At 41.6% G+C, this 25,764-nt stretch overlaps 1 protein-coding gene across 7 annotated transcripts in view; it reads left to right on the top strand.

Annotated features, from left to right (window-relative positions):
* The window catches only part of LOC143381653 (cytochrome P450 2C19-like), a 162,103-nt gene extending 142,266 nt beyond the window's left edge, over positions 1-19,837 (top strand). For 5 of the 7 annotated variants that reach the window (XM_076835366.1, XM_076835364.1, XM_076835359.1 and 2 more), the window contains 4 exons: positions 2,058-2,199; positions 4,229-4,416; positions 17,915-18,056; positions 19,656-19,837. In XM_076835366.1, the coding sequence (XP_076691481.1) occupies positions 2,058-2,199; positions 4,229-4,416; positions 17,915-18,056; positions 19,656-19,837 (654 nt within the window). The remainder of the gene's footprint in view (positions 1-2,057; positions 2,200-4,228; positions 4,417-17,914; positions 18,057-19,655) is intronic. The other 2 variants (XM_076835362.1, XM_076835360.1) reach the window with 1 other exon arrangement.
* Positions 19,838-25,764: the final 5,927 nt, after the last annotated feature.

The raw sequence follows: 25,764 nt of genomic DNA, 5'->3' as shown, positions 1-25,764 counted from the left end.
TTTTCTGTTCTATCTGAGAAAGGTAAATTAGACTGATAGAGAAACCTTTAAGTTGCTGGTACCAATAAGAAGACAAAAGAAACAAAGTTAATCTGTTTATTTAAATTTCTTATTTAATGCCACTGAAATAGTGACTTGAGCCCAAAGGATTGAAGCAATGGCCAGGCACTGTGTTAGACCATCAGTAACCTAAAGATTCAGCACCAATTTTTGAATGAACATATTTCTATTTTCAGTTAGGGGCAAGCAAGCTGCATAGCAACATAATACGTATACATTTTCTCCAAATTGCCTGCCCTGGTACTGGGTGTAGGGAGTGTCAGCTTCTATGAGATACAAATCTAGTGTAATTTTTCATGCACTTATTTGATGCTACAGGTCTTTGCATTTCCACCATCCCCCAAAACTTTCTTTAAGTGTATTAAAAGAGGATGACAGTTACTTTGGTAGAAGTACTAATTCCCATTTGTGACCATGTTTGTGGCATCTCTAGAGTAATGACACCTTAGCAATATTAACATTTTAATCTCTGGCATGGAACATGTGCCCATTTATTTAGTTTTTCTTTAGTTTCTTTCAAATAGATTACATCATCCTGATTAATAATGATAGACTATTGGCCTGTTGCAAGTAAATCTGCAAATTCACTTCAGAAGATGAAAATATTAATATTGACTTAATAATGCAGTGCTTTAGAGTAATTTTATTTTAAGACTTACTTGAATAACTAATTCGACAAGGTCAAAAAAACAACATGAACTTAGTATTTCCAAGGCAAATACTGTCTTCCTCTAGTCAGGACATGTGTTGTGAAGGATTACCTTAGTTCGACAGTGTTGATTACAAAATGTCAGGCATAACACAGGTAATGTGAAGGTTAAGAATGTACCATGCTTGCCCTGGAATTAACAAATAGCATAATACTAAATTAATGATACCCTGTGTGCAATATTTAAACACTTACATTGTCAATTCAATTTCATGTGTTTTCAATCATAAACTTTCTCTGTGGCATCTCATCACCCCTACTCTTTGGTTTATCGTATTTGGATAGTTATAGTCTCAACTTCTTGTCTTCCTGAGTTATGTCTTTTCATTTTATACATTTCTATTCATTCCTGTTTTATTCCCTAGACAATAGTTTCTGTTGCCCCGCCTCTGGATTACAATAGTGCTGGCTCATCCTGTCTTGGTGAATCCATTCCCTTTTCCTTAAAATAACTACTTAAAATTGCTGCAATGTGGGGCTGGGGTTGTGGCTCAGTGTTAGTGCACTTGCCTAGCACGTGTGAGGCACTGGGTTTGAGTCTCAGCACCACCTACAAATAAATAAAATAAAGGCCCATCAACAACTTAAAAAAATACTTTAAAAATTGCTGCAATGTTTGCTCTTTCACAATTTCAACTCTTTGGAAATTTGGGACACTATTGGCTCCATGTCAATTAATGTCAATTTTCACAGAGGAGAAGAATTGCAAACTTCTGATCAGGCTTATAACATTTATCATGGTGTAGTTCACCTTCACCTTTTCTCTTAATAAAAATAAAAGAAAATGTAGTTAATAATTTTCTCAAGAAATAGAGGTTATTTACCTCAAATGCAAGGAAAGTCATGGTTAGTCAGAGTAATATTGGAGCTTCAGGATACAAGGGCCTTCCATTCTTTACTCCATATCTAGGATCGAGGATTTTACTTTTATGATAAAACCCTGGTGTCCCAAGGTGAGAGCCTACCTTCACTTTCATCTCTCTTTTTTAAGAAGAAGAAAATAGAAGGAAAGACATACTGGGCCTTCTGTTTCTGTCATTTTGGGAAAGACACATGCTACATAGCTAACTGCAGAGTCTCATGAATGGAAATGTTAGGCAAACACAAAACCGGGCGTAGGATGTGAAGTTTAGATCAAGTACTTTAGTCGCTACCACACCAAACATTAGTTTCTTGTTATACTACCCTTTCCAGCGTCTGTGCTGGCCAGCTTTAAAACATTCTGAATTATTTTATATTCACTATAATTGCATCTGCTAGCATTTGATTGATATCCAATCATTCCTAGGAAAAGGACAATCAAGAGTTGGAGTTTACTTATGAAAACTTGGTCATCACTGCATTTGATTTGTGGATTGCTAGTTCAGAGTCAACAAGCCTAACACTGAAATATGCTCTCCTGCTCCTGCTGAAGTACCCACAGGTCACAGGTATGAACACAGATGATGAGCAAGTGAACTTAGATGTTGGGAAGGTGCTGCTTGGCCCTCGCTTGTTCGTTAACTTAGAGAAGCAAGCTTCACTGTTTGTCCCCTGTGCCACCAGTTGTAAACCAGAGGAGGATTGAGAGAAGTGAAGACAGCTGACAGTGAAAAGGCAATCCCTTTCAAGTGGGAGGAGGGGAGAAGAAGGACCAGTCAGCAGACCTCACCAAATTTCTGGAACATAGAGATAGATGCCAGAACGGTGATTAGTTCTACAGGAGGGATGATTTTGTAATAGAACTATTAGAAGATTTTACTTACAAAAAGAAAAGCAAGGTCTGTTCTTACAATCCCCATATGGAAGCTTGGGTGGGAAAACACAGATGCCAATGAAGGGGGAGAGTGAGGTTGAAGAAGCTGTCCTGCCTGAGATCCTTCCAGACCTCCCCTTATCAGGTGACTGATTTTTTCTCTCAGAAACAGAAAGTCTTTTGAGACCAATGGAGGCTAAAAATCCATTAGCTGAAGGACCTTGCATAATGACACAGAAAGATTTGTGTGTGATGCTGACAAAGGAAGGTTTGGTCCTTCACTGACTTTGGAGAATCTAAACTCTTTTTCTCCTTCCTGCTTCCAGAAAGTAAGATGTAACCTCCAGAGAGGGAAGAACTGTGGGATAAAGACCTCCATATTCAGTCATTTTATTTTAAAAAAATTCTCTCTGAGCTTCCTTCACAGTGAATGAAATAAAAGCATCCACCCAAGATAGAGGGTCAGGGAATTTCAGATCACTGGGATTGAAAAGAAAGTCTGAAAACTTTCAGAGAAATCTGCTATGCCATATGTGCAGGACCAGAATAGCATACCAGAGTTCCCAGGAGTAACTAATACCTTGTTATTTAATAGAAAAAGTACATTTCAGACTTGGATACCCTTTACTCTTTTTCTTAGAAAATTACCAGAGAATGTGCTGCATTCAAACAACTGAAACCATGTCAGGGGAAACCATGGGTTCCAGGAATAGGGGGCAGCTCCCGGAGAAGAATGAGAGCATCAGGGAGGCTGTGGGGTACCAGGCCTAGGAAGCACCCTTCAGCATGGACCAGGTGGATGATGTGGGTTTGAGAGGAGAAACCAAGAACAAAGAGATGTGACTGGTAGTCTGAGGTTTCTCCAAACTGGGAGATTATTCCTGGAGCACAAATCATCTCTACCTGAGCAACTTGAATAATTCTAACCCAAAAATGGTTTAGAGAAAAAGGGTGAAGATCAAAAAAGTACCAACAATGTAAAATGATCATAGTTTTTATACCACAGCACAGTATGTGGGTAACACCGTAATGATATAAACAATAAATATTGATATAAGCAAAAATCGTAGTCTGGTTTATGCTGCTGAAGGGAATATGGGCAATTGTGTGTGTGTATGTGTGTGTGGTGTGTGTGTGTGTGTGTGTGTGTGTATACACACACATCTCCCCATTCCAGGAAATTATTAACCATTGCCCAATAATAGATAAATAAGAAACAGAGAATCATTTTTAGAGTTGTGAATATCAATTTCAGAACAAGCTGATGAACTGCTCAGTGGCTAGGGTCAGGATTTGGGAGTAGGACGGGAGCACCATTGCAAATTGCTCACACACCCATAAACTACACACACATCTATTGCTCTGTTGTAATTTATATTAAGCATCACAAATTACTTTCATATAAATTTAATATTTGTGATTTTTCTTTTAGCCAGTACTATAAATTCTTGATGTATTTGCTATTACTTTTTAATTACCTCTATTTTTACACATTGTATAGGATGCTAATTGATAAGTCTGGTCCAGTGTATTTTAAAATCCAACTTATGAGAGAGTGGTTTGTATCTCTATCAGCACAACTATCTAAGTATATATTCCTCTCTGGTCACATTTATATTCATAATGCTGTTGGGACACCTTCATCTTGATCCACATAGTACTCCATTTCTTACAAATATTTTCTTTCTGTCCCAACCACTCATTTCTTATTTATGCTTTACTAGCTAAACTCCAGGAAGAAATCCAGCGTGTGATTGGCAAACACAACAGTCCCTGCATGCAGGACAGGAGCCACATGCCCTACACAAATGCTGTGTTACATGAGATCCATAGATACATTAATCTCAGTCCTATTGGTATACCCCATTCAGTGACCTGTGATGTTAAATTCAGAAACTACCTCATTCCCAAGGTAAGCTTTTTCCTTCTGTGCTACACCTCAGTGCTCTCCATGTTCCCAAATTCACAGAACTGAGTGCAAATCTCTAATGCACAAGATGAAACAAGTGCAAAAATCTTATTTTTGTCTGCTTAATGGACTGACTATGTGCTATTTCCAATTGGAGTATACAGCTTTCTAAATGGTGTCAGTATCTGACAGTGTGAGTTTTTCAAAAATTCAATTTCTTTAACATTGGATTTTTATATTATTAAATGTTTACATTGCCAAACAAGAGTTGGAAATTCAGATTGTCAATTTCCCAAGAGACAGTTTTATCATGATAGCAGTAAACCTATAGATAAATTGGGAAAGAACTGATATCTTGGATAATTCATGAATGAATATGGTTATGTTCCCCTTGTATTTTTGCTTTGTTTAATTTTCTCAGTCATATTTTACTTTTAGGGCAGTGGCTTATAAATACTTTGATAGGTTTTTCCTGTAAAATGAATATTTTTTGTTGATGTAATGCGTTTTTAAAATGATTTTGCCTTTTCTTTCTACTTGGTATAGAAATGTGTTTGATGTTATCATTATGATGTCATTATATCTAGTAACCTTGAAAATTTACCAGTAATAACCAATGGCTCGTAAATTCATTTGGAATTTTGGTGTTTATTACGCTCTTATCTCAGTTGATTTGATTTATTTCTTGTTTCCCAGTTTTTATGTTCTTAATTTCTCTATATTACCTTATTGCACTTGGTAGGGTTTCTGGATAACAGTAAACAGAATTAATGGCAACAGGCGTTCTTTTTTCATCTGATCTTCAGGAATGGGCAGAGTTTTAATATCCCAGTGCTGAAAATGACATTTAATTAGGTTTTGGGAGATGTTCTTTTTCAAATTATGGAATTTTTACCCTCTTCTCTTAATTTTAAATCAATGTTGGTTATGAATGTTTGTATAATTCTATGAATTTGATTTCCTGCATCTTGGGTTTGGTTGTGTGTATCGACTACACTATTGTCAGTAAATATACAAATAAGAAGTATAAACACAGAGTTATATTTGACCTGTTACATATTTATGACTTTTACTTTATTCTCTTATGATCCATAATTTTTCTTTTGAAAATTTTTCTTCTCATATTTCAGATATCAAACTAATGCTGGGTGCATAAAATTGTATGAGAAATGTTCCCCAAAATGGATCTGTTTCTTCCTTCTTGTGGCCTCTTTGTGTTTGAGATGTCAAATAACTTTTGGTTAAGTACCAGTTATTATATAGGGAACCATGCAGAATTTCAAGTGGTGTTTATGTTCTCCTAGAAGGATTTATTCCTCTCCCATAAGCAGTCAGAATGATGGAACACTTCCTGCCCTGATTCCTTATTGAACAGCATATGAGCATAGTCAGAATCAACTGTAGCCATTACCGTCCCTCTCTGAGAGTCTCCTATATCTCCTATATCTCCTAAATCTTTATTTTCCATGCTGGAAATAACACCATACATGCTAGGCAAGTACTCCACCCATGAGCCACATTTCCAACCCCCACATCTAAAATCTGAGACCAAATTTTGTCTTCACAGCTTTAACATGCTTTCCCACACATGCTTTCTACGTTTATCCAGACATTGTACATGCTATGTTACAAGTTACTCTTTTTCTTGTCTTTCCTTTTCTTTTCATACTTGTGTAAGAATATATCCTAATTAAATTTAAAAAGAATACAGTTAAGAATGGTGTTTGCATGGGAAAAATGCAGTGAGATCAGTTATGTTGCTATGATTAATGTTATCCTGTGGAAAAGACTTAATTGGTGACGTTAGCCAAAGATTATGGGACTTACTCTAGTTGTGGGAGATTAAGTTTAAGGATTTGGACCTGATTTCACTGTTTCCAGCAAAAGACACAATCAGGATAAGATGTTTATTGGTGCCAGGTGTGGTGACTCAAACCTGTAATCCCAGTGATAGGGGAGGCAGAGACTCGAAGATTGAAAGTTCAAGGCCAACCCCAGCAATTTAGCAAGATCCTATGCAATTCAGTGAGACCCAGTGTCAAAAAAAAAAAAAAAAAACCCTAATTAGGGTAGGTTGTTTATTTCCCTGTAAATAACAAATGAGAAATAGACTGAGGAATTGGATAGGGATTGCTGATCTCCCTGGTCTATTACATCGCTTTGGGAAGCTGCTTGAGGGAGTGCTGTATCTGTTGAGTTCATACCCATTCCGCCCACTGCTTAGTGGAATATAATAAAAGACTGCTCTCTTTTGGGTCTAGAGAACCCCGAAGGATGGTTCCATCCATGCCCATCAGCATGGAACAATCTGGTATCAATGATGCAACTCTGTGTAGGGTTCTATCCCTTTTAAAAATTAGCTACTTGTTTTCTTCTGCTATAGACTGAAATCACTGATCTCAGTGGAGACAACAGTCTAAGACAGGAGTTGACAATTCTTTTTTTCTATAACTGGCTTAATGGTCAACATTTCAGACTCTGCAGGACATGAGAATCCTGATGCCACTTCTGAACTCTGCAGTCACAGCATGGAAGCAGTTACAAACAATCTACAAACCAACAGTCATGGCCATGTTCAAAGTTATGGAAACAAATATTAAATTCACACACATTATACATTTCAAAAATTTTCTTTTCACTGTCTATAACAAAACATATGGCAGGCTGCATTAGTGAACACTGTTTTCCAAAACCTATTATAAGACATCCATTTAAGCAGAACTTTCTGCAGTAATATGAAATCAATTTTGTGAATCTGTGTTCTAACGGAAGAGTTTGCAAAAACGAGCTCTCAAAGATTTACTCTTATTTTTGCAGATTTTTTGGTTTTAGCTCTTACATTTAGATGAAAGACCAAAGTTTTCCTTTTACCTTATATGCATGTTGGAGTACTAATCATGGTTTTTTCTTTTTTTTTTTTTTTAATTAATTTTTATTGTAGGTTGTTCAAAACATTACATAGTTCTTGATATATCATATTTCACACTTTGATTCAAGTGGGATATGAGCTCCCACTTTTACCCCATATACAGATTGCAGAATCACTTCAGTTGCACAACCATTGATTTACATATTGCCATTCTGGAGTCTGTTGTATTCTGCTGCCTTTCCTATCCTCTACTATCCCCCCTCCCCCCTCCCCTCTTCTCTCTCTACCCCCTCTACTGTAATTCATTTCTCCCCCTTATATTTTCCCTCCTTTCCCCTCACTTCCTCTTGTATGTAATTTTGTATACCCCTGAGGGTCTCCTTCCATTTACATGCAATTTCCCTTCTCTCTCCCTTTCCCTCCCACCTCTCATCCCTGTTTAATGTTAATCTTCTTCTCATGCTCTTCTTCCCTACTCTGTTCTTAGTTACTCTCCTTATATCAAAGAAGACATTTGGCATTTGTTTTTAAGGGATTGGCTAGCTTCACTTAGCATAATCTGCTCTAATGCCATCCATTTCCCTCCAAATTCTATGATTTTGTCATTTCTTAATGCAGAGTAATACTCCATTGTGTATAAATGCCACATTTTTTTTATCCATTCGTCTATTGAAGGGCATCTAGGTTGGTTCCACAGTCTTGCTATTGTGAATTGTGCTGCTATGAACATGGATGTAGCAGTGTCCCTATAGTGTGCTCTTTTTAGGTCTTTAGGGAATAGACCGAGTAGTGGAATAGCTGGATCAAATGGTGGTTCCATTCCGAGCTTTCCAAGAAATCTCCATACTGCTTTCCAAATTGGCCGCACCAATTTGCAGTCCCACCAGCAATGTACAAGAGTACCCTTTTCCCCACATCCTCGCCAGCACTTGTTGCTGTTTGACTTCCTAATGGCTGCCAATCTTACTGGAGTGAGATGGTATCTTAGGGTGGTTTTGATTTGCATTTCTCTGACTGCTAGAGATGGTGAGCATTTTTTCATATACTTGTTGATTGATTGTATGTCCTCCTCTGAGAAATTTCTGTTCAGGTCCTTGGCCCATTTGTTGATTGGGTTATTCGTTATCTCATTGTTTAATTTTTTTAGTTCTTTGTATATTCTGGATATTAGGGCTCTGTCTGAAGTGTGAGGAGTAAAGATTTGTTCCCAGGACGTAGGCTCCCTATTTACCTCTCTTATTGTTTCTTTTGCTGAGAAAAAACTTTTTAGTTTGAGTAAGTCCCATTTGTTGATTCTAGTTATTAACTGTTGTGCTATGGGTGTCCTATTGAGGAATTTGGAGCCCGACCCCACAGTATGTAGATCATAGCCAACTTTTTCTTCTATCAGACGCCATGTCTCTGATTTGATATCAAGTTCCTTGATCCACTTTGAGTTAACTTTTGTGCATGGCGAGAGAAAGGGATTCAGTTTCATTTTGTTGCATATGGATTTCCAGTTTTCCCAACACCATTTGTTGAAGATGCTATCCTTCTTCCATTGCATGCTTTTAGCCCCTTTATCAAATATAAGATAGTTGTAGTTTTGTGGATTGGTTTCTGTGTCCTCTATTCTGTACCATTGGTCCACCTGCCTGTTTTGGTACCAGTACCATGCTGTTTTTGTTACTATTGCTCTGTAGTATAGTTTGAAGTCTGGTATAGCTATACCGCCTGATTCACATTTCCTGCTTAGAATTGTTTTTGCTATTCTGGGTCTTTTATTTTTCCATATGAATTTCATGATTGATTTCTCTATTTCTACAAGAAATGCCGTTGGGATTTTGATTGGCATTGCATTAAACCTATAGAGAACTTTTGGTAATATCGCCATTTTGATGATGTTACTTCTACCTATCCATGAACAGGGTATATTTTTCCATCTTCTAAGATCTTCTTCTATTTCTCTCTTTAGGGTTCTGTAGTTTTCATTGTATAAGTCTTTCACCTCTTTTGTTAGGTTGATTCCCAAGTATTTTATTTTCTTTGAGGATATTGTGAATGGGGTGGTTGTCCTCATTTCCATTTCAGAGGATTTGTCGCTGATATACAGGAATGCCTTTGATTTATGCGTGTTGATTTTATAGCCTGCCACTTTGCTGAATTCATTTATTAGCTCTAATAGTTTCTTTGTAGACCCTTTTGGGTCTGCTAGGTATAGAATCATGTCATCTGCAAATAGTGATAATTTGAGTTCTTCTTTTCCTATTTTTATGCCTTTAATTTCTTTCATCTGTCTAATTGCTCTGGCCAGTGATTCGAGAACTATGTTGAACAGAAGTGGTGAGAGAGGGCATCCCTGTCTTGTTCCAGATTTTAGAGGGAATGCCTTCAGTTTTTCTCCATTCAGAATGATGCTAGCCTGAGGCTTAGCATAGATTGCTTTTACAATGTTGAGGTATGTTCCTGTTATCCCTAGTTTTTCTAGAGTTTTGAACATAAAGGGATGCTGTACTTTGTCGAATGCTTTTTCCGCATCTATCGAGATGACCATATGGTTCTTATTTTTAAGCCTGTTGATGTGGTGAATAACATTTATTGATTTCCGTATATTGAACCAACCTTGCATCCCAGGGATAAATCCTACCTGATCATGGTGCACAATTTTTTTGATATGTTTTTGTATCCGGTTCGCCAGAAGTTTATTGAGGATTTTTGCATCTAGGTTCATTAGAGATATTGGTCTGTAGTTTTCTTTCTTTGAAGTGTCTTTGTCTGGTTTAGGAATCAGGGTGATGTTGGCCTCATAGAATGAATTTGGAAGTTCTCCCTCTTTTTCTATTTCCTGAAATAGCTTGAAAAGTATTGGTATTAGTTCCTCTTTAAAGGTTTTGAAAAACTCTGCTGTATACCCATCCGGTCCTGGGCTTTTCTTAGTTGGTAGTCTTTTGATGGTATCTTCTATTTCCTCAATTGATATTGGTCTGTTTAGGTTGTCAATATCCTCCTGACTCAATCTGGGCAAATCATATGACTTAAGAAATTTATCGATGCCTTCACTATCTTCTATTTTATTGGAGTATAAGGATTCAAAATAATTTCAGATAATCTTCTGTATTTCTGAAGTGTCTGTTGTGATATTGCCTTTTTCATCCTGTATGCTGGTAATTTGAGTTCTCTCTCTTCTTCTCTTTGTTAGCGTGGCTAAGGGTCTGTCGATTTTATTTATTTTTTCAAAGAACCAACTTTTAGTTTTGTCAATTTTTTCAATTGTTTCTTTCGTTTCGATTTCATTAATTTCAGCTCTGATTTTAATTATTTCTTGTCTTCTACTTCTTTTGCTGTTGTTTTGCTCTTCTTTTTCTAGGATTTGAGTTGAAGTATTAGATCATTTATTTGTTGGTTTTTTCTTTTTTTAAGGAATGAACTCCAAGCAATAAATTTTCCTCTTAGAACTGCTTTCAATGTGTCCCATATATTCCGATATGTTGTGTCTGTGTTTTCATTTATCTCTAAGAATTTTTTAATTTCCTCCTTGATGTCTTCTATAACCCATTGATCATTCAGTAACCTATTGTTCATTCTCCAAGTGATGCATGATTTTTCCTTACTTCTTTTATCGTTAATTTTCAATTTCATTCCATTATGATCGGATAAGATGCATGGTATTATCTCTACTCCTTTATATTGTCTAAGAGTTGCCCTGTGACATAATATATGATCTATTTTTGAGAAGGATCCATGTGCTGCTGAGAAAAAAGTGTAACTGCTTGATGTTGGGTGGTATATTCTATATATGTCAATTAAGTCTAGGTTATTAATTGTGTTATTGAGCTCTATAGTTTCCTTATTCAACTTTTGTTTGGAAGATCTGTCCAGTGGTGAGAGAGGTGTGTTGAAGTCTCCCATGATTATTGTATGGTGGTCTATTAGACTCTTGAACTTGAGAAGAGTTTGTTTGATGAACATAGCTGCACCATTGTTTGGGGCATATATATTTATGATTGTTATGTCTTGTTGGTGTATGGTTCCCTTGAGAAGTATGTAGTGTCCCTCTTCATCCCTTTTGATTAACTTTGGCTTGAAATCTATTTTATTTGATATGAGTATGGACACTCCTGCTTGTTTCCGAAGTCCATATGAGTGATATGATTTTTCCCAACCTTTCACCTTCAGTCGATGTATGTCTTTTCCTATCAAATGCGTCTCCTGAAGGCAGCATATTGTTGGGTCTTGTTTAGTGATCCATTCTGCTAGCCTGTGTCTCTTAATTGGTGAGTTTAAGCCATTAACATTTAGAGTTATTATCGAGATATGGGTTGGTCTTCCAGCCATATTTGTTTATTTATGTTACTAAACATGGTTTGTTTTCCTCTTTGATTATTCCCCCCCACCTTTACTGTACTACCTCCCGCTGTTGGTTTTCATTGATATTTTCCATTTCCTCTTCCTGTAATATTTTGCCGAGGATGTTTTGAAGAGATGGTTTTCTAGCTGCAAATTCTTTTAACTTTTGTTTATCATGGAAGGTTTTAATTTCATCTTCCTTCCTGAAGCTTAATTTCGCGGGATACACAATTCTTGGTTGGAACCCCTTTTCTTTCAGTGTTTGAAATATGTTATTCCAGGATCTTCTAGCTTTCAGAGTCTGTGTTGAAAGATCAGCTGTTATCCTGATTGGTTTACCCCTAAATGTAATCTGCTTCCTTTCTCTTGTAGATTTTAAAATTCTCTCCTTATTCTGTATGTTGGGCATCTTCATTATAATGTGTCTAGGTGTGGATCTCTTATGATTTTGCACATTCGGCGTCCTGTAGGCTTCTAGGATTTGGGATTCTGTCTCATTCTTCAAGTCTGGGAAGTTTTCTCGTATTATTTCGTTGAATAGATTGCTCATTCCTTTGGTTTGGACCTCAATACCTTCCTGTATCCCCATGACTCTTAAGTTGGGTCTCTTTATGTTATCCCATATTTCTTGAATGTTCTGCTCATGGTTTCTTAACAGCTTTGCTGAGCTGTCTATGTTCTTCTCCAGTTGAAATACTTTGTCTTCATTGTCTGATGTTCTATCTTCTAAGTGTTCTACTCTGCTGGTAGTATTCTCAATTGAGTTTTTAAGTTGGTTTATTGTTTCCTGCATTTCCAGGATTTCTGTTTGTTTGTTTTTTATAACCTCTATCTCCCTGTATAATTGATCTTTTGCTTCTTGGATTTGTTTATGTAATTCATTGTTGAAGTGGTCGAAGTGGTCTTTCATTGTCTGATTTTGCTGTCTAATGTCTTCCTTGAGACTCCAGATCATCTGAAGCATGTATATCCTGAATTCTTTATCTGACATTCCATCTGCTGCAGATATTACCTCTTCTAAAGTTGAGTTGACCTGCATTGCTTGTGGTCCTTTCTTTCCTTGTCTTTTCATACTGATCGCGTTTCTTTCTGCTTGGTGAAACTGTTGTGTTATTGATTTTTCCCCCTATATATTTATATTGCTCTTGTATAGCTGCAAAGTCTCCCTCGCAGGCTTTGGCGGTGGCTCTGCCCCTCCTCCAATTGAGGCATTGTGCCTACCACGCCAGGAGGCCACTGTACCTGTACTTTCGATGGGCCTGTTCTTTCGGTGGTCACAGGTCCGCCTACCTTGCAGGCGTGAGCAGCGGCTTTGCCCCTCCGCTGGCCACTAGGCCTGTTCTGTCTGTCGGTTGCAGATCTGTCTACCTAAAGGGCGCTGGTGGCGGCTCTGCCCCTCCCCCGGCCGGGGCGATGTATCTGGCAGGCCACTGGGCCTGTTTTGTCGGTGGTCACGGTTCCGCCTACCTTGCACGTGCGTGGAGCAGCTGTGTCCCTCCGAGAGTTGCTGGGCCTGACCTGCCGGTGGGTGGCAAGTGCGCCTACCTTGCAAGTGCGGGGGTGGCTCTGCCGTTCCGCGGGTCACTGGGCCTGATCTGCTGGTGAGTCGCAGGTCTGCCTACCTTGCAGGCGCCCGGTGGCTCTGCCCCTCCCCCAACCGGGGCGGGGCGATGTGTCTGGCCGGCCGCAGGGCCTGCTCTGTTGGTGGTCACAGTTCAGCCTACCTAGCAGGCACGTGGGGCAGCTGTGCCCCTCCGCAGGTTTTTGGGCCTGACCTGCCGGTGGGTCGCAGGTCTGCCTACCTTGTAGGCTCGGGGGGTGGCTCTGCCGCTCTGTGTATTGCTGTGCCTGTTCTGCTGGTGGGTAGTGGGTCCGCCTACCTTGCAGGCACCCGGCGGCTCTGCCCCTCCCCCAACTGGAGCGATGTGTCTGGCGGTCCACTGGGCCTGTTTTGTCGGTGGTCCCAGTTCCGCCTACCTTGCACACGCGTGGAGCAGCTGTTTCATTAGTGCCTGGGCACACTCTCCTTGTTTGCCTCCCTCAGGCCCTAAGTTTGTAGAGCTTGGGGCTGAGAACCCCCAGCAAATTTGCTTACCTTCTGGTAGCCACGCCCCCGTATCTGGTGCAAGAGACCTCAGTTGTCAGCACTGGTGGGAGCGGTAGCTGGGAGACCCGCGCTGCGCGGCTCCCGCCGGCTCCTGAGTCAGCGCCGCCTCGGCTCCCGCCGGTTCCCGTGCCGCTGCCGCGGTTCCCGCCAGCTCCGGCCGGCTCCCGCGCCGCTCCTGCTAATTTAGAATCCGCTGGGAAGGAATCTCTTTGGCCGATCTTTGGTGACTTCCCCTCTCTGCTATGGCGGGCCCCTGGCTCCTTGCAGGAGTGACCGAAGGGAGAGGTGGAACTGGCTTGTCTCTGGTCTGACACAATCTCTGGTTTTAGATCCCAGTTCGCTAATTCATAGAGGCTTGGTTAGATTTCCTTCCCGTCCTCTCAAGGGGGGGAGCCCTTTCCCGGGTGGGCAGGGCTGTTAGCAGAGCCGGAAGGGCACGGGCCTTCTGTCGGGCCAGGCGGGGACCCTTCTGGCTGCGCTGGGCCACCGGGGGCACCCACAGAGCCAGGCAGACGGCGCCCGCGTGGCTAAGAGCCGGGCGGGGTGACCCTTCGCAGAGCGGGCGGGCCGCCAGGAGTGCCGGGATGGTGGGAGCTGTCTGCCGGCCGGGCAGGGACCCTTCTCGACGAGCAGGGCCGCTGGGGGCGCTTGTAAAGCCGGGCGGCTGCAGCCTCGTGGCTAAGAACCAGGCGGGCGGGGTGGCTGTTTGCAGAGCAAGAGCGGGATGGCTGGAGCTGTCTGCCGGCCTGGCGGGGACCCTTCTCCTCGAGCAGGGCCGCCGGGGGCGCTTGTAAAGCCGGGTGGCTGCAGCCACGTGGCTAAGACCCAGGCGGGCGGGGTGGCTGTTTGCAGGGCAAGAGCGGGGCCGCCAGGGTAGCCGGGATTGCGGAAACTGTCTGTCGGCCGGGCAGGGACCCTTCTCACTGAGCAGGGCCGCCGGGGGCGCTTGTAAAGCCGGGCGGCTGCAGCCTCGTGGCTAAGAACCAGGCGGGCGGGGTGGCTGTTTGCAGAGCAAGAGCGGAATGGCGGGAGCTGTCTGCCGGCAGGGCGGGGACCCTTCTCGCCGAGCAGGGCCGCCGAGGGCGCTTGTAAAGCCGGGTGGCTGCAGCCACGTGGCTAAGACCTAGGCGGGCGGGGTGGCTGTTTGCAGGGCAAGAGCGGGGCCGCCAAGGTAGCCGGGATGGCGGAAACTGTCTGTCGGCCAGGCAGGGACCCTTCTCGCCGAGCAGGGCCGCCGGGGGCGCTTGTAAAGCCGGGCGGCTGCAGCCTCGTGGCTAAGAACCAGGCGGGCGGGGTGGCTGTTTGCAGAACAAGAGCGGAATGGCGGGAGCTGTCTGCCGGCAGGGCGGGGACCCTTCTCGCCGAGCAGGGCCGCCGGGGGGGTGCTTGTAAAGCCGGGTGGCTGCAGCCGCGTGGCTAAGAACCAGGAGGGCGGGGTGGCTGCTTGCAGGGCAAGAGCGGGGCCGCCAGGGTAGCCGTGCTGGCGGAAGCTGTCTGTCGGCCGGGCAGGGACCCTTCTCGCCGAGCAGGGCCGCCGGGGGCGCTTGTAAAGCCGGGCGGCTGCAGCCTCGTGGCTAAGAACCAGGCTGGCGGGGTGGCTGTTTGCAGAGCAAGAGCGGAATGGCGGGAGCTGTCTGCCGGCCGGGCGGGGACCCTTCTCGCTGAGCAGCGCCGCCGGGGGCCGTTTGTAAAGCCGGGTGACTGCAGCCGCGTGGCTAAGAACCAGGCGGGCGGGGTGGCTGTTCGCCGAGCGAGAGCAGGGCCGCCAGGGTAGCCGGGATGGTGGGAGCTGTCTGCTGGCCGGGCGGGGACCCTTCTGCCGCGCTGCTCTGGGCCGCCTGCCGCTTGCAGAAGCGGCGGGTGGCCGCGGGATTGGACTCTGAGCCCGCGCTGCCGGTCAAGTTTCACTTGTCTGGGGCAAACTGTCACGTCTAATAAACTTACTAATTCTCGGCAGGTCTCCTTTCAACGGAATTTTGCTAGAAGATCCTCAGTAGGTAGAATGTAGCTGTTTTAATGGGTGTTTCTGATCCCGTTAATGTGGAGATATTGAAAGTGCTGCTTCCTCGCCGGCCGCCATGTTGGATCCTCCCATGGTTTTTTCTTTATGAATGTCTATGTGTTTGAGTAACATTTGCTGAAAATATATCCACTTTTGTGTCTTAAAGAAATTTTGCCTTTTACTTCATGTTCAAAAATATTCTAAGAAATAATTTTTTAAAATTCAGTGATCAATATTTATTAGGAAATCTTGCAGTACTGAATTTTTTCCACCATTATATTTAAAAAAAATACATCTAAAAAAATTCAACATGCATATTTCTACTCTAATATCTACCTACTAAACTATCTATTTACACCTTAATACTTGAATAATTTTCCTAAAACTGTAATTTTTCTCCTCCATAAGTCATTGATTGCATTCATACTTGGAAGATATTATTTATACAATAATATTATTTAATATATAGCCAATATTTAAATTATCCCAATAATTTTCGAATATTCTTTCTGGTTTTTCTTTCTACAATTCAGTTAAAGAATGGGCATGTAATGTAATTATGTTTTCCATTTACTCTCTTGTAATCAGGGGTAGTTCCCTTTCCGGCACTTGTTTGTTTCCTTTCATCGTGTTCACCTTACCAGAGGAATCCAGGAGAACATTCTTCAGGCTGGTTTTGTGTGGTTGTTTGCCAGGGATTAGATTCTCATCATGAATTTGGAAATAAAACTACATAAGTGCCAGTGAAAGTCTCACTGCATCACATGGTGAGGTGGGAACACATCATGTCACTTACTCAATATAGCTTATACTACTTTCCTCAGGAAAGAAGGTGGTATCCAACAGATCTCTCCATCGCAGAGCTTCTGCTCTTATAAGTAAATGATAAACATCTTTCTCATGATCCTTTAAGACCATGAGAATATCCTACTTACAAAATCATTCACCTAATGTTGCATCTCACGACTAAACACTCAAGGTCACTCTGGGTGAACTGGGCTGCACGAAATAATCACACAGAGACAGAGAGATACCTTTTTCTTTGGGTCCTGTGACAGCTCCTCTGACCTTAGGGGTCCGTGGAAAAAGAGAGAGGAGCACGTGCTGAACTCTTTAATTGGGAAGAAGTCAATGAAATGACTTACAAAGGAATTGGTGAGTGTAGCTCAACCCCACAGGTAACACCTACACCTGAAAAGCCACCTTGCTAGCCGAGCTGGGACAACCTATAAGTCACCATAAAATGTAGTGATTGGTCAGAGCCTCGTGCTTCAGGACTGGAAGGCATGGTCATTCAGAGCAGTTCCCCACAACCTAACTCTTCTAGTTTTGATTAATATTCTTGCCTGAACTAATATATCCAGACTTGAATTATTATAAAATAAATGATGATATTCCTAATTTTATATCCCATTTGTTTTTGGAGTTGATTTAACTGTAATAAATAATCCCTATGCATTTTTAGATTAAAACAAATGGACTGCACGGCAGTCATGAACATTTGACAGTGTTCTGTTTGTTATTGGACTTGTAGTCATTCCAGAAGAGGTCTTTGTTAGCTACCTCAGATGGGTTTTGGCAAGGTTCTATGAAGAGAGTTCTGGACATTTCAAGTGCAGATGAAGACTTTGATTAAGACAATACACATGTGAGTTGTGTGAATACTGATGTGATAAAGCAGAGCAGCAGGTAGTGACAGACACCAGTGTCCTAGCTTGATGATAAGGAGAATAGATTCAGAAGTTTAGGCACCAAAAACCCAAGTACAAAATATTTTAAAAGATATTGAGAGGACTTTAGCAAGTTCACTGTCATCATCCTCAACTAAAGCTCGTTTGTTACATTTTCTCCCTCCCTCCTCTTCCCCCCTCCTCCTCCTCCTCCTCCTCCTTCTTTTCTTCCTCCTCCTCTTCCTCTTCCTCCTCCTCCTCCTCCTCCTCCTCCTCCTCCTTCTCCTCTTCCTCCTCCTCTTCCTCCTTCTTCTTCTTCTTCTTCTTCTTCTTCTTCTTCTTCTTCTTCTTCTTCTTCTTCTTCTCTCTCTCTCTCTCTCTCTCTCTCTCTCTCTCTCTCTCTGAAAATGTAACTGTTCTTCTTGGACAGGGTTTCTACAGACAAGAATATTGAGCTCAGTGATCTCCATTATATCTTTCAGCTCCAGGACATTTTAAAACGATGTGTCTGTGTTTGCTGTTTCCAGGGCACAGCCATATGGACCTCACTGACATCAGTGCTCTATGACAACAAAGAATTCCCCCACCCAGAGATGTTCGACCCTGGGCACTTTCTGGATGAGCATGGCAAATTTAAGAAAAGTGACTACTTCATGCCTTTCTCATCAGGTAAAAGAAATTCCCCTTCATGTGTGTTTCAGACCACAAGACAGGCTTTGGGGATCAGTCACACCTCACACAGAATCACCACGGGTTGGTGGGTTCCTTCTTTGTGCATGATCAGGAGCCCTACTTCAGTGTCCATGCACTCTCCCTGCTCGTGACATGCTCCCCTTGGTGGAATGGAGTAGTGGGGCTTTGAGGTGTTGACCCAGGTTTTATAAATTGAGAAATCTAAAATATATTTGATCAACCTAGATCTCCAGATACATTATTGAGGTACAATTGGTCTCCTTCTATATGGTAAAACTTTACACCCATCGTGTAAAGTCATCTCACTCCAAAACGATATTGGGTGTTTTCTGTATTTTGTTGCTCAACCTCTAAACCCTCCAGTCCAGGCTCAGCTATGGAAATACAAGTTTCCACAGGCACAGAACACACATCAAATGGCCTCACACCCTGTTTTGGAAGCAGATGAATGACCAATTCATTGTAACCTGTGAGATAGGGAAGCACAGATTTCTGGGGCTGGCCAGGCTTACAAGGAGAAGCTGCCTGCAGAAATAAAATGGAATAAGCAACATTCTATTAGCTAAATGACATTGCAGTTGCCTCAGTAGGGACATATAGAATGGACAGGAAAAAAATAGCAACACATTTTTAAGGAAGGAATGAACCAGGTAGTCATCTCAGGAATGTCAGAAACTGCCCAAAAACTATGGAGTCATGGAAAATTGGGGGATGAGGCATGGAACTACTGCAGTGATCTCAGAGCACATTGCTCTTCCTGCATTCATGATCATGTCTTGAATATTAGATCTCCACACCCACAGTGTGTGTGTGTGTGTGTGTCCTGAGTCTCTGATCATGGAATCTTCTTCTTCGATGCCATGACTTTGATGTCTGCCTTATATCTGGCAGGATAGACACCATGGTGACCAGATCAGAGACTACTCTACTCCTCTACTACTCTACTACTTCTCATTTCAACATGTTAGACAATAAATGAGTAAATAAAAAAGTATGATTCCAGGTGATTCGTGCTTCTATGAAATCATAAGTACGATGTTGAGGAAACCCAAAGAGGGCAAGATTTTATTGCTTGAAGGAATCATAGAGAGTATTAAGAAGAAATGAAATTTCATCTGCTTCTTAGGAAAGGAAAGTTGTCTCTTATGCAAGAAGATTAACATGATACACAGCATGAGTATCATGTCCTTTGGAGATTTCTGAAAAGTATGCATAGTTAGAGATGGGGATAGAAGGTGTAAAGAATGAGAAGCAAGATCATGGAACTTTATTATGGGAACAGGAAACACACCACTGTGCATGTGTTTCTAGAAAAATATACTTAGAAAATTCAAATGTTAAAGTGCTTGTCATAAGCCTATATTCAGTACATATTGTTTATAGTAAATATTTGTTTAAGATCACAAATGGAGGAATGTGTTCGTCCTTTTTCCATTACCATTAACATTATCTTAACATTCAGTCGTTCATCAAATGGTCTGCATATTATTATTTTGCCAGTAAGAATCACAGTGCTTGTCACTGCTCCCAGTTACATGAGAGCATTTACCACTCTCTACCTTTCTTATTTTTCAGGAAAACGAAAGTGTATGGGGGAGGCCCTGGCCAACATGGAGCTGTTCTTATTCCTGACTACTATTTTACAGCACTTTCACCTGAAATCTCTGGTTAGCCCAAAAGACCTTGATGTCACCCCAGTTGCCAATGGAATTCAATGTCGGCCACCCTCATACCAACTCTGCTTCATTCCTATCTGAAGAAGAGCAGACTGCGGTTGTGTTCCTATCTTCAACCACCTCTTTTGGGCAAGGGGCATTGTCTATCCACTCCCTTTCCCTGGTAGGGATTCCTCTCCTCCTCTCCTCTCACATCTCTCCAGTCCCTCAGGATTCACAGATCACATATTCTCCTTTCTGGAGAGATTTCTTGGTGACTACAGAAATAAATCTGCTCTTCCCTGTGCTACATAACAGTTGTACTGACCACCCCAAGTGCTAACACTGATCCAATGCTGAGTTATTAATAGGCTATAGTTGTGAAAGAGCAAAGTGATTGGAATATGACCCCTTAGAGCCATGCATCCCTTGCATGTTCTGAATAAAAGGCATCATTAATTTCTACATCAAGTCTCAGTCTTTCCTTCTTTTTCCTTTCTTTTTTATTCATTTTAGTTATACATAATATTAAGATTCATTTTGACTTAATTATATAAGCACAAATAAAAGTTGCTGTAATTCAGTGCCCAACACTTCCACTTTTACCCCTTCCTGCCTCCCCCTCTTCTTTCTATTTATTTATAGTCTTTTTTAAGTTAGTGCTTTACAGATATACATAATGGTGAAATTCACCGGGGTATATTCATTTGTACATAGGGTAGTTCGGTCAATTTCACTCCATCATTCCTCCTGACTCATCCCTTCTTCTTTCCTCTAACTCCCCTTTCTTTACTTCACTATATCCCTTCTATTTTCATGGATTTATACACACAAAGACCCCACTTTTTTCCCATTATTTTGGCCTAGCTTCATATATGAGAAAAAATATGTAACACTTGAATTTCTCAGTCTGGCTTATTTCACTTAGCATGAGGCTCTCCATTTTCACCCACTTACAAGCAAATGCCATAATTTAATTCTCTGTGGCTGAGTAAAACTCCATCATACATATATAACACCTTTTTCCCATTCATCTACATGGGCATCTGAGGTGGTTCCTTAGTTTGGTTACTGTATTGCTATAAACATTGATGTTGCTGTATCACTATGATATGTTGGTTTTAGTTCTATTGGATAAATACTAAGGAGTGGGATAGCTGGGTCATGCCTAGTTTTTTGAGGACTCCATACTGCTGTATTAACAGCCCAAAAACAAGGTATCAGTATACCTTTTCCCCCACATTCTTTCCAACATTTATTATTATTTGTATTCTTTATAATTGCCATTTTCTCCCATTCTGTAGACCCTCTCTTCATGCTCCTATTTCCCTGCATTATGGAAAAGTACTGAAATTATGACACTGGAGAGAGACAAGTGGCACATGGAAATGTAGAAAAGCAAGGCTCATTCAGCACTGGTGCTGGCTCAGTGGAGTCTTCTACAAAGACTGAGCATAGTCCTTTGTTCTCAGTACCTTTTATATACGTACAGACTAGACTTCCAGGGTTTAAGACTTTTTCATGCAAATACCCTTGATGTTTCCCCGTTTCCCCAGGCTGCTCTGATACCTATCATAGTTACTGAGTGAGATGATTACAGAAGCCGAAACTAGCAGGTTGCAGCTATTAACAGAGATAAAAAGGAAACATCTTAGGAAGGAGATGCTGTTTCATTTGCCCCCTTTTAACACTCAGGATGCATCTGCAGCTTTCAGAGAGCATTATTTTTACCACTTGCTGGTATCTTCTCATGAGTAATAGATGAGAGACTCTCTTTTTTGACAACTGTTTTTATAAAACTTCTTATAATGTTGATTAGGAGAGGCAGGAAGCGAGGAATAAGTAGACATCCAGCAAATATAATCTTAATCACCTCAATTATTGTCTTGATTCCTCTTATCCAAGAGAATCATCCTCTGAAGAGGTTGTCTAAGTGGGTCATAGATAGAATATCCATACCCAGAATTTTTTCCAATTCTGTACAGGCACATGGACCACTTTTACCATATGATCTGTGATCTTATTTCTATAACTTTCCCTGTGTCATCTCTTTGCAAACAATAGTTACTCAAGTTTTCTGCAACTCCCTGGTCTAATCCAGTTTCTCAGATACATAGGTCACACGAAGAGGTAGAATCTGGCAGGGCTGTGAGGGACCAGATTAATAACAACAAGCAATAGCAATAAGTATATATACTGAGACAAAGGAAGGCAGTATGTAAACAGTAAGAAAATATTTGTAGAGAATCAAATCATTCATTTTTTTTAACCAGGCAGTTAACTCCTTGGTCTTCAGCCATAGGTTGACAGACTAGCTTCTGGTGTGGTCACAGCAGGGCTTTGAGATCACTGTCTCCTTCTCTGTAGCATCAGACACAGGGATGTTTCTGGATTAAAGGGCTGTTCTCCATTTCCCTCATCCTCAGTTGGGCCAGCAGGTTTGGCTCTGGAGTGGTGGATCCAAGTGTCCCCTTCTGTTCCTTTGAGAGCAGTAGAGGTGGTTAAGAGTACAGTGTGGGTCCCCTTTCACATTGGTTTTAAGGGCTTCTTTTTAAGTCTCTTATCCATATTTGGTCCCCAGTTGACACACTTATGTGTTTTTGAGATGATGATCCCCTATCTTTGTAGCTTTTTATGTAAATCTAAGTCTCTTAATTATCTGGTGTTTCCCCTTAAGCTGACCAGTTAGGGTGGTCACCCATACAGGAATCTAAATGGCAAAAATCCTATGTTTGCCTGGGGCAAGCATCTCATTTTTAAGAGGGTGATGGGCAACATGTAGTTTCCACTGAATTTTTAAAGCCCTTGTCACCTGTTGTACTCTCTCAGCCACAAATGGTGGTCCATTGTCTGACACTATGGTTATAGGAATTCCATATCTGGGAATAACGCCCTCAGGAGAACCTTAGTTATCTCTTTAGTCTTTTTAGTTCAGGATAGAAAAGCTTTCACCCATCCCAAGAAACTGCAGACAAAAACTATTAAGTATTTATATCCTTGGTTTAGGGTGTTTCGGTGAAGTTCACTTTATATCTTCAAACAGGAACAGTCCACAGTGCTGTCTGTGTTCCTGCCAATTTATTAGATCCCTGGTGAGGATTGTTTTGAAAGCAGGTCATGTAATGCTAAGAGACAGAGGAGCAGAGTGCAGGGAGACAAGCAGTGAGGTAGAACCAGCCTAGTAAGGTCCCCGAGGCAGTTTTTCCCACGTGGGTTTGTAACGAGATGACTAGCACCTGGATACGGTAGGTTCCTGCTCAGGAGGTGTAAGCCACCTTGGAAATAAAAAGTATAAAATAATCAGTAAGAAATAAAGACAGAGCCAGAAATAAGATTCAAAGAGGAGTGCCTGATGGGTCTTCCAGTCCTGATAGGAGCTGGAAATGAACAGCTGAAAAAAGGCTCCAATTCTTTATGTGGGAGTACATCAAAGGCAGGGGTAAGGTTTCAGTAGGAGGAGTCAGTTCAGTGCTTGCTTCTTCTTGGTTGCTTCTTCCATTTACTGCAAGGAGTCTTGCAGTAAACAGGTTGATTGGCATTTGGCAAGCCATACCCATCTCTGGGAGGCTATATGGCTCCAAGGTGTCTTTCCCATCTCTGGGGCTATGCTAGAACCTTAGCAGGAGCTAGACAGGACGCCACATTCTCAAACCAGTGAGGTTCCCACTGGGATTTCCCAATACCAGGTTTTCATGTCTAATGGTTTCAACATCATTTTAGTCCATGCACATTTCATGGATAGCTCCCAGCATGGGTCAGGTCGCGTCGTTGGTGGATCAGTCTATAAGCTGGTTGTTCGGGGATATACACTTGATGGTCCCTTATGAACCACCATCCTGTTGTGGTCTTGGTTTCCTCCCCACACCCTTTTTAATCCATTTTTCTTCCTCAGGAGAGTACCTGAGAAAAGTGAGCATTTCTGGGTTAGCAATATTTTGAATTTTTTCAGGCAGCCTGTTTGGTGGTAGTACCAACATGATGCTTTCCTTTTGTCACTGGGTCATCTCCCTTTTGGTGACCCTAATAGGGGACAATTCTATCTTCTTTGGCTCCCATACTATTTCTAGAAGTTTCAAAATTTCAGGTTGGTTCTTGATCCTTTTTTCTTTCTTCAGTAAGGAGTCCTCTTTCCTTTTATAAATTTTCACAGACATATCGAGTAGTAAAGTGATACTGTGGGTCAATATAGATGTTGGCTTGCTGGTCTTGGCTGAGTTCCAGTGTCCTAATTAATGTCCAAAATTCTGCTCTTTGTGCTGACTGTCCTTGGAGAAGTTCCTCTGTTTCCACTATTTTGGAGTTGAATATTATGGCATAATCGGGCATTCTCAAAAATTACTTCCATCAGTGTATAGGACCAAGTCTGGTCTGCTGGACAATATTCTATCTAGTACTTCTAAACAGTTATGGTCAGGGGGGCCTGCATTGCCTGGGAGGAAGGTAGCTGGGTTTAAGAGTTTTACCTGTGTATTTTCACATAGCGACACTTGATATTGAGTCATTCATGCATTTGTGAGCCAATGGTGACCTCTGTTATCCAATTTACAACTGAGTGAGGGACTTTAATATTGAGGTTTTGTCCTAGTGTCAGCTTCCCTTGACAACAGAGTGGTGGTTGCCAGTGCTCTGAGGCAGGGTGGCCATCCAGCCGTGACTGAGTTAATTTGTTTAGAAAAATATCCCATTGGTCTTTGCCTAGGTCCAAACTCTTGGCTTAGGACTCCCAAGGTTATTTCGTTCTTTTCATGAATAAAGAGGTTGAACTCTCTGATTACATCAGGAAGTCTCAGGGCTGGGGCCTCTGAGAGTTTAGGCTTCATTGTCAAAAGGCTACCTCATGGTTTGGTCTGCACTGAAAGGGTGGTTTTTTTTCCTCTCCATTTAAGGCCTTATACAGGGTTTGGGCAAGCCCAAGAATCCAGGAATCCATGTAGAACCCTGTTGCTCCTAGGAACTCTTAGACTTTTCAATGAGTGGTGGGGGTAGGGATAGTACAAACTGCACTTTTTTGTTGTTACTGTTTTAGTACACAGCATTTGGCATCCCCACATAATGTTAAAACCTGAGTTTTTAACTTGTCTCTGACAGATTTGTGTCTTCCCCCGCCCCTATACTTCATATCTTGCCTCGGTTAACAGAGAAAGGAGGGCCTTTGTTCCTCAGAGGCATTGAGCCTGTGTTGAACTAGTCAGCAGAAGGTGATCAACATATTGTAACAAGACGAAATTTAGTTTCTGTCCTGGAAACCCAGTCAAGTCAGTGGCTAAGGCTCCAAGGAAGAGTGTAGGAGAGTTCTTGAACCCCTGAGGGAATCTCATCCAAGTGAGCTGTTTCTTAGTTCTCAAGAGTGAGTTTTGTTGTTGTTTTAAAGTCAAACAATGTTACAACTGAGTTGTGGAAGGTTCACATTGACACTGATGACATTGTGTTATCTTTTTGTGTGTGTTCTGAGAGAATCTCTACTGTATTTCCCCCTTTGATACTTGGATCCTTTGGGGGTTAAAAAGTTTCATGCTGACTTAATGGGTTATATTTCCATAACATTATGACATAGGTGGCTGTTTTCCTTTTAATCAGAGCCTCTAAGAAACTAGAAATAGATCCTATAACCAAGGCAGTTCTTATAGGCAAGGCAGGAAAAGTCAGACCCTTCACATAAAAACAATGATACTTATGAGACTCTTGAATTTCCCCCAATGTTGAAAATCATATTTTAAATAATTTCCTGGAGTTTCAAGGTCTAGATGGGGATGTGAATGACCTTTTTATCCAGTCTGTAGTTTCCTGAGATAGTTTCATGGTAGGAGAAATGGGTAAGATAAAGTCATATAAAGACGTAGGTCACAAAATAAGAGACTCAAGTCCACAAAGAGAAGCCAGATTTAAAGCAACCAAAGATAACAATGTATATTGTTAAAAGGAGGTGAGAGACTGCTAATAGAAACTTTTTAACCTAATGCCAACTGTCTGGAGCAGTTGCTGTTAATCTTCCAGTGAAAACTAAGGCTAAGACTGTGGCAACTGAGAGG

Source organism: Callospermophilus lateralis, chromosome 15 (genome assembly GCF_048772815.1).
Source record: "Callospermophilus lateralis isolate mCalLat2 chromosome 15, mCalLat2.hap1, whole genome shotgun sequence".
In the NCBI taxonomy this organism is placed as follows: Eukaryota; Metazoa; Chordata; class Mammalia; order Rodentia; family Sciuridae; genus Callospermophilus; species Callospermophilus lateralis.
This window is presented reverse-complemented; position numbering and strand designations above follow the sequence as displayed.